The sequence below is a fragment of the Musca autumnalis genome, unplaced genomic scaffold (genome assembly GCF_047663935.1).
Source record: "Musca autumnalis isolate F117 unplaced genomic scaffold, ASM4766393v1 scaffold_4, whole genome shotgun sequence".
Taxonomy (NCBI): domain Eukaryota; kingdom Metazoa; phylum Arthropoda; class Insecta; order Diptera; family Muscidae; genus Musca; species Musca autumnalis.
Window position 1 is genome coordinate 3,131,742 of NW_027411977.1, and position 18,128 is coordinate 3,149,869.

General features: G+C 34.5%; 1 protein-coding gene across 12 annotated transcripts in view; it reads right to left on the reverse strand.

The window, feature by feature from the left end:
• The window catches only part of LOC141404013 (phosphatase and actin regulator 1), a 553,592-nt gene that overhangs the window by 491,656 nt on the left and 43,808 nt on the right, over positions 1 to 18,128 (reverse strand). For 2 of the 12 annotated variants that reach the window (XM_073987193.1, XM_073987194.1), the window contains exon 2: positions 7,175 to 8,664. The exons of 5 other annotated variants lie outside the window; for them this stretch is intronic. In XM_073987193.1, coding sequence (XP_073843294.1) covers positions 7,175 to 8,189 — 1,015 coding nt within the window. In that variant the 5' untranslated portion in view covers positions 8,190 to 8,664. Of the gene's footprint in view, positions 1 to 7,174; positions 8,729 to 18,128 lie in introns of those variants that run through there. 5 more of the 12 variants (XM_073987185.1, XM_073987188.1, XM_073987187.1 and 2 more) reach the window with 5 other exon arrangements.

The window sequence follows — 18,128 nt, forward strand, 5'->3', positions numbered from 1 at the left end:
AAAAATAAAAAAAAAATAAATAAAAAAATAATACTAAATATGACCCTCGCCTAAAAATGGAAAAATTTTCAAATAAATAAAATCGGCTGAGACAGGCTGGGGTTTAAACACACGTCCTTGAAAAACACAAGTAAAAAAGTGTTGTCACGGCGTGTTAGTGTTCAGAGCCAAACTCATAACTTTCAAAGACTACGCTAAGAAACGTTTGTCATGAAAGCCATACAATTACTGAACAAAACAGTCAGAATTGTAAAAAAACAAATTGCATTTCAAAGAGTAAAAGTTAGATGATAGCGAAACCGTCCCACATCCGATATGTCTGAGGAGCCTTCATTACCAAAGACGAAATATGAAATGTCACATAGTGATGGGTGTGTGGGTTCAAGTCGTCGGCTTTCCTTTTTTAGATGCATTATTGATCATAAAGCTCGATTTCCTACGAGAAATTAATTTAAAAAAATACATTTTGACTATGGTGACGTATTAACGTGGCAAAGTCTAGGACAAATCTTTGTTGTACCTTCATCTCAGTGGACACTAATCGCCCCCGGGTTGACATATTATAAAATATAGAAAGTACTTTCTTATCAGTTTTAGTCTATATGTTTTTTACTGTTTTATAAGTGTGTATGTAATTCAAAAATGTAATTATATAATGTATATTTATAGAATTCCCAAAACATTTATTTAAATTAACATTAAACTACATTTACAGTAACAGATGGGCATAACGTTCTACTTATACATATGTGTGTATAAATACTTCCATGGAATAGAATCTAACATGAAAAGGACATTATATCCATGATTGAATTGTAATTTTCCTTCAAAATCAAACTAAGCACACAGAATGGCTACAAGTATTGGCCTCCATTTCCATATATGTACCATGGGAGTGGGTAGGTAGGTGGCTGTTGGTGGGTGGGGGTCTACACATTGAAAATGTGTTCCTGCTAAAAAAATGATAACGATGCAAGCAATGTTGATGGAAATGGTATTTTTGTCTGTCTGTGTTGCCATTTACTTTGTGTTTGGGAACGTTTAGCACACAAATGCTTAGATACTTATATGTCAAAGTTATTTCTCTCTTCCTGTCATTTATCAACACATCTTTTAGTGAGAACGAAAATCATTTGAGGCCTTCAAAAAGTCCATTAAACTTGGGCATATGTGTGTAGATGTGTCGGTGTGTTGTGCCAATATTAAGGCAATGCCTTTGCTGGGTTCATTCATATCATATGTGCGAATGTGTGCAAATGTTTTGATAGCTCTCACTCTCTTTCCATTACATGTGTGTTTACTTTAATGCATAGGCTTTAATGGAACAGTGTGTCATGCGAGTGAGTGATAGAAGTAGTACAAACATATACACACATACATATTTGCCAAAAACCACAAAGTCATTACTATTGTTCCGTTAACATGTTATAAAATCAAATATAAAAGGGAACTCCACAGACATGTCGTTGCACAATTTTTACAGAAGTTTCCACAATATATTTTTTAAAGTAAAAAAGTATAATAGAGGAAGAACCGGATACATACTCGTACATACATACATGTTAGTCAATGATCGATTACCTCTTTTATTGATTTCCACTGCTAAGCACAAATCCGTGTTTTAAAGAAATTAAAGTTTTGCTGTATTATCTCCCCACATCCCTCTCTCGCTTTTTCCTAAAGAATCTTGGCATATGACCCGTTTGATTTTGTAAAACAGCATAAAAAGGACGATACAAGAAAATATATTAACAATATGGCGCCGCGTGCTTTTATTGGATTATTTTTATTTTGCCACACAGTTCATAACATTAAAGTGGTTCTTGGCACTACCATGTTTACAACTGTTTAAATGATGTGGCAAATTTAGCCAAGTTTTTCTTTGTTATAGCACTTGTGGCAGACTATTCGAAAACTTATTAAAGAAGTAACACATTGGACTTTACCTAAAATATGACATGTTGACACTTAAAACAGCAGTTGTTTTTTTTTTTTTTTTAATAAGTAAATAACAAAACAATGATAGTTCGCAATATAAAATAAGTAATATATTCAAATAAGAATTAAAAGCTGTGCTTTTAGCTACTACTTTTTACCGAATGTATAAAATAAATTAGAAATGCATTTATCTATAATCGTTATTAGAACTGTATTAACACAATCCCGCTACAGGCGTGACAAAAAACAGTATCTTTATCCATGACTGTATCGGCAGGTCCAGAGAATGGAATATATTATGCATTCAAGTGGTGTGACGTGATAATTTGAAATCAACACTAACGCTTACTTTTACAATTTCTAGGATCATTTTTACCATTGTTTCATATTTAAATATATGCAGGATTACTGAAAGAGCAATAAAACGAGATATCGACAAGAAAAGGCCATAAAAATAAAGCTAAATAAATAATGGTAAATTAATGAGAAAATTTACTCGACTATCCATTGTTTTCTGGTGTAAAAGACTACATTCCTTACTCATTTCATCAATCACAGGTTCGAGAGGCTAATGTGGGAATTGAGGTTTTCTATGCTAATACATGGGTTCCTTTGCGTTATGTCTGCCATTTGTTTTGAAAGTAAATTTAATTCGCATTAGTGGTTGTTTCATTTCGAAATATATCTACCTACACATTTACTCTTTAAGGTAATATAATTCCAAACACAACATACAAAACACAAGGCCATTAAATACTTTTTTGGCTATAAAATATCAAAAACTGTTTACTTTTAACTTGAAATTCCATTGAAAAATGAGAGGGAGAGAGCGCGTTAATGCTTGTAAGAAGACCCTTAAGCTCACTTTAGATTTCCAATGATTAATTACTTTAAAATTTGTTAGCAGCTAGTAACAGTTCATAAGGGGCGTTTACTGGTAGCTGTCAGCGATTATTATTATAGTTTTTAATTTAGAACTTTCAAGAGGATTTTGAATCTGTTATGCTCTTCAAGTTTGCGATGATAAATGGCGGATGAAAAATGCCAGTCATTTTTTAAATCTCTTGCAGATATTTTTTCAATGAGTGTCTTAAGCTTTTGAAACTAAAGTTTTAAAGTTGCATACAATATAGAATTTGGCAATAAAAACGACCAATCGCTAGTGTTTTTGACACAAAGTACAATAATTAATTGAAAATTACCATATACATACATAAATACAGCTTGAATTTCCATTTTTACAAAAAAAAAAAGTAAGGACGGCGTTAAGTTCGGCCAGGTCGAACTTGTTATACCAATATTTCTGTAAGCTATTGTTGCTAAAACCTCAAAAATACCAAAAATCAACAGGTATGCTTCTATGGGGGATATAGGAAGACATGGACCTATACTAATAATTCTTTTGTGGGATATTTTATAACCCCATGGAAGACTAAACAACAAATTGACGTCACAACCTTCAGAATTACGGGATGTACCGTTCTATGGGAGCTCTATGAAGGTGTGGACCTATACCGATAAAATTAGAAGGGAAGGTTAAATAACCCCAACGAAGACTAAATACCAAATTTCAGCCACGTCGATAGATTATTGTGAACATAACCTTCAAAATACCGAAAATCGGGAGGTACCATTCTATGGGGGCTATACAAAGGCGTGGACCTATACCGACAAATTTCTTATGGAGAGTTTTATACCCCAAATGAAGACCAAATACCGAAAATTGTGAGGTACCGTTCTATGGGGGCTATATTAAGCCGTGGACCTGTACCGACAAATTTCTGGGGGAAAGTTTTATACCACCAACGAAGACTAAATACCAAATTTCAGCCATGTCGGAGGAATATTGAGCCCACAACCTTCAAAATACCGAAAAGCGGGATGTACCATTCTATGGGGGCTATATGAAGGCGTGGACCGATATAGCCCATTTGCAATACCAAACATTCTAGGATTAATAGAAACTTCTATACCAAATTACAAAGCTCTATCTTAGGAATTGCGAGCAGTAACTTGATTTCAACAGACGGACGCACAGACGGACATGGTTATATCGACTTAGAATTTTACCCCGATCAAAAATATATATACGTTACAGGGTCTCCGATAAATATTTCGATGTGTTACAAACGGAATGACAAATTTAATTATACCCTCCATATTAGGGTGGAGGGTATAAAAACAATATATTAAAACGCCATCTATCACTCAAATAACCATTGTGAAAGAAATTGAAAAGCATACTTTCAGCCTGTTTCCGTATGCCGAAACGAATATGTGTGATAATGAAACAAGCCCAAACTCGTGTGTGTTTTTTAAATTTGTTTTCTGTTTTGAAGCAAAAGCAAAGGTTAACAATTTTCGAACACTAAAGTTTGGTCGTGTTTCATTCGCACACATTTCATTTCCATTTTTCAACATGCTGTAAGATAATTACAGTATAACTTCTTTATAAATCAGCAGTTGGAGGACGACGAATTCCTACGTCTTAAGGAAAAATCGTTATAGAGAGTGAAAAACAAACAAATCTGTGTATATGAATAAACAGAAATTGAATTTTTATTTGGAAATTGAATTGAAAAATTCGTTGAAGAGAGATTATTTTGTATGACATTATCTATCTACTTGTATATAGTTTTAACAGTATTTGACTTTTTCAAGGCGCGATATCTCTGGAACCTTTAGTCAAAAAAAAAAAAATTTTAAAAAAATACCCTGAAATGTTTTGCTGATGAGCAGCATCGCCACAGCAAAAATAAAGGACATTTTTATTTCATTTCTCATTTTGAAAAAGTGTCCAATTTCACTTAGAAATCCCCATAAACAAGAGTTTTTCTATCTATAGCATAGCGGATGTAGCCCTTCTATATTATGAGACCATACATGCCATGCCGTATATATAACGAGGTTATCAGGATGATGTAAAAGCGAAATATTTGTTTGGGTATTGACTCAAGAAAATTTTGCGGATCCCATTTTTGTTTTGGGAAGATACACTCCGGTTCATCTGATTAGAAAAAATGTAATTGTATTTACACATACCGTTATATCTATCTGCATTCCCTTTCATTAAGTCGGTTCTGCACTTCAAATGCCTTGCGATCTTTTGAAATTTCTGGGGCTTGATGTTGATATGCGTTCACCGGTGCGTTTTTCATTATTTTTCGGAGCTCTAGATGTTCAGAGACAGCAAAACCAGGTGGAACAAAGTGATCCTCAGATAGAATATTAATATTCGAATTGGAAATGCAGAAATTGGAGTTATCTCTACCATATTTCCACCGTTTTGAACTGATAAAATTACCAAATGTGACTTTTTGCAATTTTCTAGTAGTTTTGAAAATTTTGAACACAATTCAGCATTGAAGCAATCCATATTTTAATAATTACAGTTTTAAGCCATCTACATTTCAATGGTACCTTTGTACCTTTGTCATTATGGTTTTTGTAAATTGGCGTTTTTTATTGTTGGACTGCAGAATTTTACATCTTTGTGTTTATTTCAGCTCGAGTCCATATTTTGTTGCAATTCAATTGTTTGAATAACAACAAAATATTTTAAAGTGGATATGAAATTGATTAGTTGCGGGCGAAGGGTAGGGAATACTATAGTTTCAGTTGTCACCAAACAACTTCATCAGTTCCCTTTTTCGCCGACTCTGTATCGATAAACAGGTCAATAAAGCCATCTAGCAAATTAAATAAAATGAGAAATTTGCTGTATGGCCCTAAAGCTGTTTACCCTACAATATGAGTCGAACTAAAGAATTTCATATCCACCACTGTTTTTATGTCGTCTTTGCTTCGCAAAGAATACGAACATAGGAGTGTTGCTTCAATAAGCGGGGGTAAAAACAACAAGAAAGTTGTTTTTGCATTACGCATTGGTCAACAAGGCCGTGCTGATGCCTATTATTGTTGTTGGCGTTTTTTATTGTTGGACTGCAGAATTTTACATCTTTGTGTTTATTTCAGCTCGAGTCCATATTTTGTTGCAATTCAATTGTTTGATTGCCAAGCAAAGACGACATAAAAACAGTGGTGGATATGAAATTCTTTAGTTCGACTCAAATTGTAGGGTAAACAGCTTTAGGGCCATACAGCAAATTTCTCATTTTATTTAATTTGCTAGATGGCTTTATTGACCTGTTTATCGATACAGAGTCGGCGAAAAAGGGAACTGATGAAGTTGTTTGGTGACAACTGAAACTATAGTATTCCCTACCCTTCGCCCGCAACTAATCAATTTCATATCCACTTTAAAATATTTTGTTGTTATTCAAACAATTGAATTGCAACAAAATATGGACTCGAGCTGAAATAAACACAAAGATGTTTTTGTAAATATTCCAAATTCTCATTGTGATTGATGCATTGAATTTTAAAGTTAACTGAGAAAATGCAACCATGTAAATAATTTATTCTACTACTATTGTGAAACAACTCATTATTGTCCATTACTACTAAAATATATAACTCTGTACTAGACGTGTTAGTCGCTTCTCATAACCAGTATGTAACTATCAGATAAGATCACAATGAGACAATTTGTCCATCCGGCAGTCTACATCAATCTTCGCTGTGTTTTCCTGTACAATCTACACCAGAATGTTACAGTATAAAATTTTGACTTTATTTATTGTTTCTATCGATTTCTCCATAAGAATAATTATTAAAGCTTTAAACATCGATTTTCATCATCTTACAAGACCCTAATACACTTTTTTACCCCAATATTTGTTGGCAATGGACACCCTCGGCTATTATTTTGAATTATATTTGTTTTTTTTTTTATAAAAGTTTACCGCAAACAACAATCAATTTACGTCAATTTTAAGCATGATTCTATTCTGGTGAACCCTGTAAAAATGCTAAAATATGCATATATTTCCATAAAGCGAGAAAAAAGTACCGTTATAAAACATATGTGAAACATGTTAGGTATTGAAAATTCCGGTTACTATATACTGTACATGTCCACAAAAATTTGACAAACAATTACTCTCTTACCGTTAGATATAACGGTATTTGTATATTCAATCAGGTTGGTTCTAATCAGACGAACCGGAGGTGTTTGCCCTTACAAGCCTCGAAGAACCAAAAATAATATGAATAAAAACAAAGAAAATGTAAACATCTAAAATACGAATTTTAAAAGGATATCCAAATTACTTGGAGGGATGTTAGAATTCTCTATGAATGTGGGAAATGTAATTGGCATAGAAACATGACTCACCTTTATACATAGGAAATTCACCATCACTATGCGAGTGACACAGCATCATGGGTGATCGACATCGTGAGCGATCACCACCAGTTCCAGCCGAAGCACCAACACCACCCAAACCTCCTCCACCGGCAGAACTATTTCCTCCTCCGCCGTCAGTTTTACCGCCACCAGAAAGAGCTTTCGAAAATCCTCCAGGCGCTTGAATATTACTGGCCCCTGAGTTGGCTGCCGTCGTGGCAGCCGAAGCAGAATAGGAACGTGGTACATGACTCAGTGTGCGACGTCTCAATGTTGCCGCAGCATGTTGCTGTGACAATGATCTGTGCTGTGGCGTCAAATGATGACGTCCATGATGATGATGGCCCGCAATCTTGACTGATGAGGGCAATGTATTTGCAGACATTGAGGAAGTTGTTGTTGATGAATTAACACTTGATCCCTGACATCGATGAGCTGTTGTAATTATACCCGCTGCCGAGGGGGAGGATGATGAGGTGGATGCTGTCATTGCATTGGATGGGGTCATGTTAACAACACCACCGCTACTGGTCAAATTCAATGACATGTGATGTTGGAGCGGTGGGTGATGATGGTGCTGGTGTTGATGTGTCGCATGTTGTTGATGTGTATGGTGATGATGTGACTGTTGCTGTTGTTGATGCTGATGCTGCTGTTGTAGTTGTTGTTGATGGTGATGCTGTTGTTGTTGTTGTTGAGCCGTAGTAGCCACAGCTGTTGTGGTTGTTGTAGGAAGCACTAGATTACCACCACTGGCATGCTGCAATGGTGGATGTGAATGTTGATGGGTTAGTTGTCGAGGTGCATGCGAATGGGTGTGGATGTGAGTCAATCCACCACCCACTGCAGCAATGCTGTGTTGATGCTGCAATTGACGTTGATGATGCTGGTGTTGATGTTGCTGCTGTAGCTGTTGCATTAACTGGTGATGTGTTGTTTTTAACGTTGACTGTGTTGTATTTGTGCTTGAGTTGGCCCCAATACCACCACTTCCGACCGCCATTGCATTATTGCCACCACCACTACTACTGTTGTTAGTAGAAATTGTGCTATGACTTTGATTTGAGTTTCCGGTATTTCCGGTGTTTCCAGCGGCTCCGGCTGTGGTAGCCGTTACCGCAGCAGGGTTTTTCTCCCATGGTCCGTTATTTGTTGAATAATCCACGTTGATTGGTGGTCTGTTAATTGGTTAGGAAGGAGTTGAGGCTATGTCGCCACCTCTGTTTCTCACTAACAAACAAAGTGCTTAGTCGTTATTTGTTGCAATATTTAGTGAAATATGAAATTTTTGTCAATAATTTTGCATAATTTGTGGTGTTCTACTTGTGGCGTGTTTTACATAAACATTATTTTTGAAAAATTTCTTAAAAATTCTGCCAAATTTCTGGTGCTCTCTTTACGACGATTTTTGCAGGTGATTTTATTTATTTACCTTTTAATTTCTTGTTAAATTCTTTTCAATTATACGATTTTGTTTGCTGAAATGATATTTAGGTTCATTCTAATACACCCGATATGGTTGGCTGGCTGGCTGCATTAACACCTCCTTAAGGTTTCAATGGAACAGCATTACAAGCATCATAATTTTCACCTTTCATTAGGTCTTTCCTATTAATGAACGGGTGGCAGAGGCAACGAATGCTTACAATCGTGCGACCTTCCAACCTTTTTTGTTTTGCTTTTTCTTTTAGGCTTTAGTTGATTTTATTTTCTTCTTTTTTGGCACTTTTATAAGAAATACGATTTTGCGAAAAAAATATATTGGCATGTGGGTGGTTCCATTCAAAACTAATGGCCTGTTTCTCTAAGACGATTTGAAACCAAATTCTTTTGAATTACTAGCAAACTCGAAAATAAAAATAAATGAAAATATTACAACATTTTCAGAACTAATTAGGTCAAGCAAACCAAAAACTTATTTTTCATATTTTTATACCCTCCACCATAGGATGGGGGTATATTAAGTTTGTCACTACGTTTGTAACTACTCGAAATAATCATTGTAGACCCCACAAAGTATATATATTCTTGATCAGCGTGCAATTCTACATCGATATAGCCATGTCCGTCCGTCTGTCCGTCTGTGGAAATCACTCTAGCGTCCGAACGGATTGACGTAGGTTGATGAAATTTTGGGAAAATATGTTATATTTACGTAGGACTTTTGGTATTGAAAGCGGGCTATGTAGGTCCACGCTTTCGTATAGCCCCCATACAAAATGACGCGTCGTCGTTTTAAGGAATTTTTAAGATATTTGGCCCATTTTACCACCGTATTGGTTGTAATTTGGTACTTTGTGTCTCCAGAGGCCAACAAATATTCCTACCAAAGTTGGGTTATATAGGTCCACGTTTTGGTATAGCCCCCATATAAAGTACGCGTCATTTTAATATATTTTGAATGTATTAGACCCATTTGACCACAGAATTGGTTGTAATTTGGTATTTTGTGTCTTCAGAGGCCAAAAAATATTCCTACCAAAGTTGGGTTATATAGGTCCACGTTTTTGTATAGCCCCCACATAAGGCCCCTTATAAAGTACGCGTCATTTTAATATATTTTGAATGTATTAGACCCATTTGACCAAAGAATCGGTTGTAACTTTGTATTTTGTGTTTCCAGAGGCTAAGAAACATTTCTACCATAATATGTTTATATAGGTCCACGTGTTGATATAGCCCCCATAATACAATATCTCCCGATTTTCGATATTTTGAACGTTTTAGCCTCATTATCACGCCGAGATGGCTGAAATTTGATATTTAGTCTTCTTTAGGCGTATAAAACTTTCCCCCAGAAATTTGTAGGTATAGGTCCACGCCATCATATAGCCTCCATAGAACGGTACCTTCCCAATTTCGGTATTTTGAAGGTTGTGGCCACATTAATCCACCGAAATGGCTGAAATTTGTGGTGGAGGGTATAAAAAGTTCGGCCCGACCGAACTTAACGCTTTTCCTACTTGTTTTTTTTTTCAAGAAAACTACCAACATTTTTAAGCAGATTTTTTCGTCTGAAAGAGCACATCTTATCATTTTCTTTTGACATTTTTTGTTGAAAACTACACCTTTAATTCGAATCATTTTAGTTGTAATTCGAGAATTCCATATGTAGTTCGTAACATTTTATTTGTAATTCGAGAATTCCATTTGTTATTCGAAACATTTCAATTGTAATTCGAATTATTCCATTTGTAATTCAAATTTATCCATTTGTATTTCGAATTACTCCATTTGTAATTCGAGTTGTTTCTTTTGTAATTCGAATTATTTTATTTGTAATTCGAATTATTCCATTTGTAATCGAGCTACTTTATTTGCATTTCGAATTGTTTTCTTTGTAATTCGTATTACTCCATTTGTAATTCGAATTATTCCATTTGTAATTCGAGTTGTTTCTTTTGTAATTCGAATTATTTCATTTGAATTCGAATTATTTTATTTGCATTTCGAATTGTTTTATTTGCATTTCGAATTCTTTTATTTGTAATTCGTATTACTCAATTTGTAATTCGAATTATTCCATTTGTAATTCGAAACATTTCATTTGTAATTCGAAATTTTTTGTTTCAAATGGAATAATTCGAATTACAAATAGAATAATTCGAATTACATATGAAATAATATAGAATAATTCGAATTACAAATAAAATAATTCGAATTTCAAATAGAATAATTTGAATTACAAATGGAATAATTCGAATTGCAAATGGAATTCTCGAATAGCAATTAAATTGTTTCGAATTACAAATGGAATAATCGAATTACAATTAAAATGTTTGAAAAAGGTGTATTGCTTAGTTTCATGGCAAATAGATACCTGTGACACCCTTTTTTGTAAAAGCGCCTTGCATTGCCAACTTTAGCTCGAAAATATTGTATACTCCCATACAATATACAATAGTATATACTCCCTGGACTTCAAAATAAGCCAACAAATCTTTTTCCGATTTTTTTTAAATACTCAGGAGGTGTAAACGAACATTATGCTAACGGGTTTTTACCACCATTGAAAAATGTTTGATGTTGCCTGGCCTAAGAATCGAACACAGGCATCCGCATGCAAGGCGGTTACCCACAGTGGTAAAAAACATCATAAACATGTAACTACCCCCGGATCAGTCTTGACCAGTAGTGCGATTCTCTAACTCATTTTTTGAGTTACCGACAAAAATCTGTAAAATTAAAACGCAAAACTATTAATGAAAAGTTCAAATAAAAGTTGACAGCACTCTTGTTATCGGTAGAGCTTTACGACTACCTTTTTTTGTCCCTTACATACAGAAAAATATCGTTAGTTACCGAAATTAAAAGTATTTTGATTTTACGGATTATTGTCGGCAACTCAAAAAAATGTGTTAGAGAATCGCACTTAAGAGAAGGAAGAAGAAACGATATTGGCTACGAAAAAAGTAATGAGTCGTCATTAATATTATCATTTCATCGGTGTAATATTGGCTTGCATGTCCTGAATATTTAGGTTTTGAATAAGTGGTGTCCCGTTCGGACTCGGCACTAAAAAAGTGAACTTATAACAAAATTTGGTTGTCTTCATCTTCAGGGGAATTAGTTGATTACATTAATGCCAATTGATTTAAGATTGTATGTTCGAAATTGTATGTATATATACGAGGGTTGCACTATAACTTTCTGGCCTAACAATAAAAACTTCATGATCAAAATTAGTTTTACTATTTTCTTAAGTAGTCTCCAGCATAACTTATACACTTTTTCAAGGGCTCAAACTGTTTAGGCAGTTTTTCCACTCCGATTGAAATACCTACAAAACACGGTTTTTTCTTGATGTACGGCATTCAAATGGCGGCGGGTAAACCATCAATTCCAAGTTTTTTTTCGCTCAAAAAGGAGCTGGTTTGAATCGATGTGCGAGAGCTCGCATTTTCATAGTGCACAATGATTTGCCTTCTTTTGTTCGTTTTTCGAATTTCTCACAGAACTTCAGGCAAAGTAGTATAGTCGACACATGGTCAGGTTTTACCGAAGAAACAGGCGACCATTTGCTTCGAAGTGCTTCTTACATAAACAACTTTGGTTGGGTTTGCCCCGCATTCGAAGACCCACACGGTCGATTGCTGTTTTGTTTCGGGCTCTTAGACATAGATCCAAGATTCGTCGTCTGTGATTTTCCAACGAGAAACCCCCATTTTTGCGGCCTGGTGTTCATGTAATATCAAATGTTAGTTGGTGGTAGAAATGTCCAAGGATGCCTTTATCTCACGGTATATAACATGGCGATCTTACATTATCCGTTCTCGCAACGGCCGTTTTTGGACGACGAAGATTTAATTTGATCGATGCACTCTTGCCGTGATTATGCTCATCGAAATTTGTGAAAAACAAGTACGAAAGTATCAGTCAACTGTGCTGACGGAAATATACCCTCAGCCGCTGACAAAAAACACACAATAATTATGCCGTATATAAAATATTTTGATTTTGAATCAAGAGTTTGTTTTCAAATCTGTAGGTACCTTAATGTGGGTCTATGTACCAAACATATTTAGTAACCAAACTTCTTCATAAAGGACTCGAAATATTTATTTTATTTTATTTAAATATATTTATTATAATTATAAATTATAATAAAGAAAAATTACAAAAAGCACTAGCACTAGAGTTATCTTGCACAATAGCCATTTTAGTATGTGCCGGCAGGGTTTTGGAGCTTTTGGACCATTATCTCAGGAAGTATTGACTTACTCCGGAAAAATTGTACCGTTGTAAATGAGACCGCTAGAACAACTTACTGAAAAAATCAAAAATAACACGATGCGAGAGGAGATCTTAAACTTTACTTTTTCCTATGGAGGTACCCAAAGGAGTTGACCAATATAGTACATATTCCAACCTGAAACATGGCTGGATGAAATAATACGATGTGCAAAGCCTGCACCAATCAGAAACTCCCTGTGAGAATTATCTTGCGGATTTGCCATTTTGGTTGGTGCCGTCAGGGTTTATTGGAGGTTTTAGGCCAAAAAGTTGTACCGTCGTAAAGGGAGCCGCAAGGACAACCTACTCGTACTGAAGAAAATTTCAGAACGATCCGAGAGGAGCTCTTAAACTTCACTTTATCCGAATTTTGTGTGGGAGGTACCCGAAGGAGTGGACCGATATAGTCCATATTGAAACCCGATATATATCTGGAAGGAATAATAAGATGTGTGAAGTTTGGACCAAATCAATTGCTCCCTTCGAGAGTTATTATTATAAAATGGTGTTAAACATTTTACAGGAAAATGTTGAACTTTTGTGGGGGAGGTACCGGAAGGAGTGGGCCGATATGGTCCATCTTCGAACTTGAACTAAGTTTGGACAAAATATTACCATACCCCAAATTCGGTTGATCCGTTCGAGAGTTATCGTGCGCACCGTTATTTCGATGAGGCACATTTTTGGTCGTATCAAAGTGTATATTCTAGGGCGGGGCGATTTGAAAACCTTCATGGGCCCTTCGCGTTTCTTATTCCTGGGATTAAACTGAGCAAAAAAGTCCACCAGACCATAGGTCTATGGTGAAAATCGAGCCTCCCGATTTTGACTTTAAGTTTTTTATCTACGTTTTTTGGACATTTTGGCATATAACTGCCAAACCATTGAGATTACGATCGAACGCAAGGACAAAAGTTGTAGCCAAGACAGTAATTAAGAACTCTCTAATACATCGCGAAGGCATTGGAACGCTCCTTCAGGCAGTTTTGGCCTTGAGAAGGTGGAAACTTTTCGAAAAATGTCGACAAATGGCACTGTGCCACAAAAGTTCACCAGAAAAATATTCAAGTGTTTGTTTTTGTTTTGTTTTTCTCCCTTTTAAAGGGGTAAATAATATCTTTCGAACAAGTTATGGCTAAGTTATAGTGGTTTAAGTCTGAAAAACCCCACAAAAAAACGATAACAGATTTTCACTACTTTAACCGTTATAAAAAAGGCAGGGCAGGGCAAAGGGCAGATCTGCCGTGAGTCGAACTTCCGCGTTATGGCGTGATGAAGTTTTTGCTAGAGACCCTGTAAGGCATCAGGAATTAGCGTTATATCTTTGTTTACTGTTGTTTTAGCGAATGAGGATTATTTTCGTAGAGCACTTTGACCTTCTAAATCGCTTCCTTCAATATCCTTTTCGTCCTTTATTTTAAGAGCCGCTATAAAAGTACCACAAGATGACGTTTTTCAGCTTCGAAATGTTCTGCAAAAATGTCGTTCAGAAAATGTTATGTACGGCTCGCATTGACAACTAATCGATTTTGTCGCGTTTTCGTGGTCGAAGTGCTCTACCAAAATAATCCTCATTCGATTCGACTGAAGACATTCATCTCAAAAATATCGCAATATCACGCCGGCGTACAGAAATAAAGCCCCAAGAAATAACGCCCCAAACGAGAATGAAAATGGACCCCAATTTTAGGGGTGTTTTTACAATTTGAAAAATTGCCCCAATACAAAAAGGCCCCAAACTAGGAAATTTGGCCCCAAAAAAATATTGCAATTATGCCCCAAAATTTTATTGGGGCCAAAATGCATTTTTGAAATTGGGGTGCATTTGTAATATGCATTATCACCCCAAACAACGAAAATGCAATTAGGCCCCAAAGTATGCATTCACGCCCCAAAATATTTATTCACTTAAATTTGGGGCGTAAATGAAGCCCTAAATTTGGGTTGTAATTTCAAAAAATATCTTTAAAGATATTCAATCAATAGTTTGTAATATCGAGCGATTTTTTAGATATATTTGTTCTCTCTAAATCAAGTCAGAAAGAATTAGAAAGAAATGGAGAGAAGCTGAAGAAAAATATATTTAAAAAATCGCGCGATTTTTTTAATATATTTTTTCATTCCAAATGCATTCAAACAGATTTAGAAAAAAAGGGAGAGTAGCTGAAGAAAAATATATTTAAAAAAATCGCGCGATTTTTTAAATATATTTTTCTTCAGCTTCTCTCCATTTCTTTCTAATTCTTTCTGACTTGATTTAGAGAGAACAAATATATCTAAAAAATCGCTCGATTTTTTAATATATTTTTTCTTTCCATTTCTTTCTAATTCTGTTTGACTTGATTTGGAGATTTGGAGAGAAAAAAATATATTAAAAAATCGAGCGATTTTTTTTAATATATTTGTTCTCTCCAAGTCAAGTCAAACAGAATTAGGAGGGTAGCTGAAGAAAAATATATTTAAAAAATCGCGCGATTTTTTTTAAATATATTTTCCTTCCTTCCTCTATAAAAAAGGAAAAATAAATGCCTTAGCATTTTTAAATAGGATGGTGTTTGAAGAAAACGCTATATGCACAAATATGCTCCCAATGGAAGATGAGGTATATAAATTAAACATTGTTAAAAGGTGTATCTTTTTACAGTGTTTTATTTAACTTGCCTTGGTGTGTGTTTAGTTCAAATCTGGTAACTCATTTTTAACACGGTTGCAGTTGACCAATCGAACTAAAACTTTGCACACTTCTCAGATTTGGAAGACAATACACGAATATGAAATCAAAACCAATATTGGTCCATTTTTACACTGTTTTACAGTGTTTTATCTAATTTGCTTTTCAAATCTGGTAACTACTTTTTCACACAGTTGCAGTTGACCAATTGAACTTAAAATTTGCACACATTTCAGAATTGGATGACAATACATGAATATGAAATCAAAACCAATATTGGACCATTCTTACAGTGTCTAACTTAACCCCCTTTTCAAATCTGGTAACTGATTTGTAAAGCGGTTGCAGTTTACCAATCGAATTAAAACTTTGCACACTTTTCAGATTTAGATGACAATACGTGAATATGAAACCAAAATCAATACGGGTCGATTTTTTCCCATAGCTCCCATATAACGGTACCACCCGATTTCAGGTACATATTTTGCTTTTCAAATCTGGTAACTCATTTCCCACACAGTTGCAGTTGACCAATCGAACTAAAACTTTGCAAACTTTGCCCCAAAATATTTATTCACTTAAATTTGGGGCGTAAATGAAGCCCTAAATTTGGGGTGTAATTTCAAAAAATATCTTTAAAGATATTCAATCAATAGTTTGTAATATGTTACTAATTGATGACTGTACTTTTTTACGATTGTAGCATGTTAAAGCCACCTAGAAACAAGCTGTTATTTTCAAGTGTACTAGCAGGCGTCTATGAATGTGATAAAAATTAAAATTTTAAATAAGATTAAAGACGATTGCGTAGGAATCGCAAAATCTTTGGGAAGTGGATCGCCGGTATCAAGTACCGTTCGTAATGTTTTTCAGAAACATTGTGATAAGTAAGTATTTCTGTACCAATTTCTATATACATATATGTATGTATATATTTTTATAGTTTTCAACAAGAATCACAAAGTATATATTTTAACAAAATACAAAGAAGTTTGCATCACATCGTTGGCAAAAAATTTGTGCCGGCTCCAAAAACTCCCATCACATAGTTGAAGCATTCATGCTCGAAAAAGTGTGGACAAATTTCGGTCTGACAAAAAACCAAACAAACCCGAGACAGACTTTAACTACTCCAAATCAAGTCAAACAGAATTAGAAAGAAATGGAAAGTAGATGAAGAAAAATATTTAAAAAAAATAATTTAAAAAATCAAACAGAATTAGAAAAAGTGGAGAGTAGCTGAAGAAAAATATATTTTAAAAAATCGCGCGATTTTTTAAATATATTTTTCTTTAGCTACTCTCCTAATTCTGTTTGACTTGATTTGGAGAGACAAAATATACTAAAAAAAATCGCGCGATTTTTTTAATATATTTTTTCATTCCAAATGCATTCAAACAGATTTAGAAAAAAGGGAGAGTAGCTGAAGAAAAATATATTTAAAAAAATCGCGCGATTTTTTAAATATATTTTTCTTCAGCTTCTCTCCATTTCTTTCTAATTCTTTCTGACTTGATTTAGAGAGAACAAATATATCTAAAAAATCGCTCGATTTTTTAATATATTTTTTCTTTCCATTTCTTTCTAATTCTGTTTGACTTGATTTGGAGATTTGGAGAGAAAAAAATATATTAAAAAATCGAGCGATTTTTTTTAATATATTTTTTCTCTCCAAGTCAAGTCAAACAGAATTAGGAGGGTAGCTGAAGAAAAATATATTTAAAAAATCACGCGATTTTTTTAAAATATATTTTCCTTCCTTCCTCTATAAAAAAGGAAAAATAAATGCCTTAGCATTTTTAAATAGGATGGTGTTTGAAGAAAACGCTATATGCACAAATATGCTCCCAATGGAAGATGAGGTATATAAATTAAACATTGTTAAAAGGTGTATCTTTTTACAGTGTTTTGTTTAACTTGCCTTGGTGTGTGTTTAGTTCAAATCTGGTAACTCATTTTTAACACGGTTGCAGTTGACCAATCGAACTAAAACTTTGCACACTTCTCAGATTTGGAAGACAATACACGAATATGAAATCAAAACCAATATTGGTCCATTTTTACACTGTTTTACAGTGTTTTATCTAATTTGCTTTTCAAATCTGGTAACTACTTTTTCACACAGTTGCAGTTGACCAATTGAACTTAAAATTTGCACACATTTCAGAATTGGATGACAATACATGAATATGAAATCAAAACCAATATTGGACCATTCTTACAGTGTCTAACTTAACCCCCTTTTCAAATCTGGTAACTGATTTGTAAAGCGGTTGCAGTTTACCAATCGAATTAAAACTTTGCACACTTTTCAGATTTAGATGACAATACGTGAATATGAAACCAAAATCAATATGGGTCGATTTTTTCCCATAGCTCCCATATAACGGTACCACCCGATTTCAGGTATTTTGCTTTTCAAATCTGGTAACTCATTTCCCACACAGTTGCAGTTGACCAATCGAACTAAAACTTTGCAAACTTTTTAGATTTGGATGACAATACATGAATATGAAATCAAAACCAATATTGGTACAT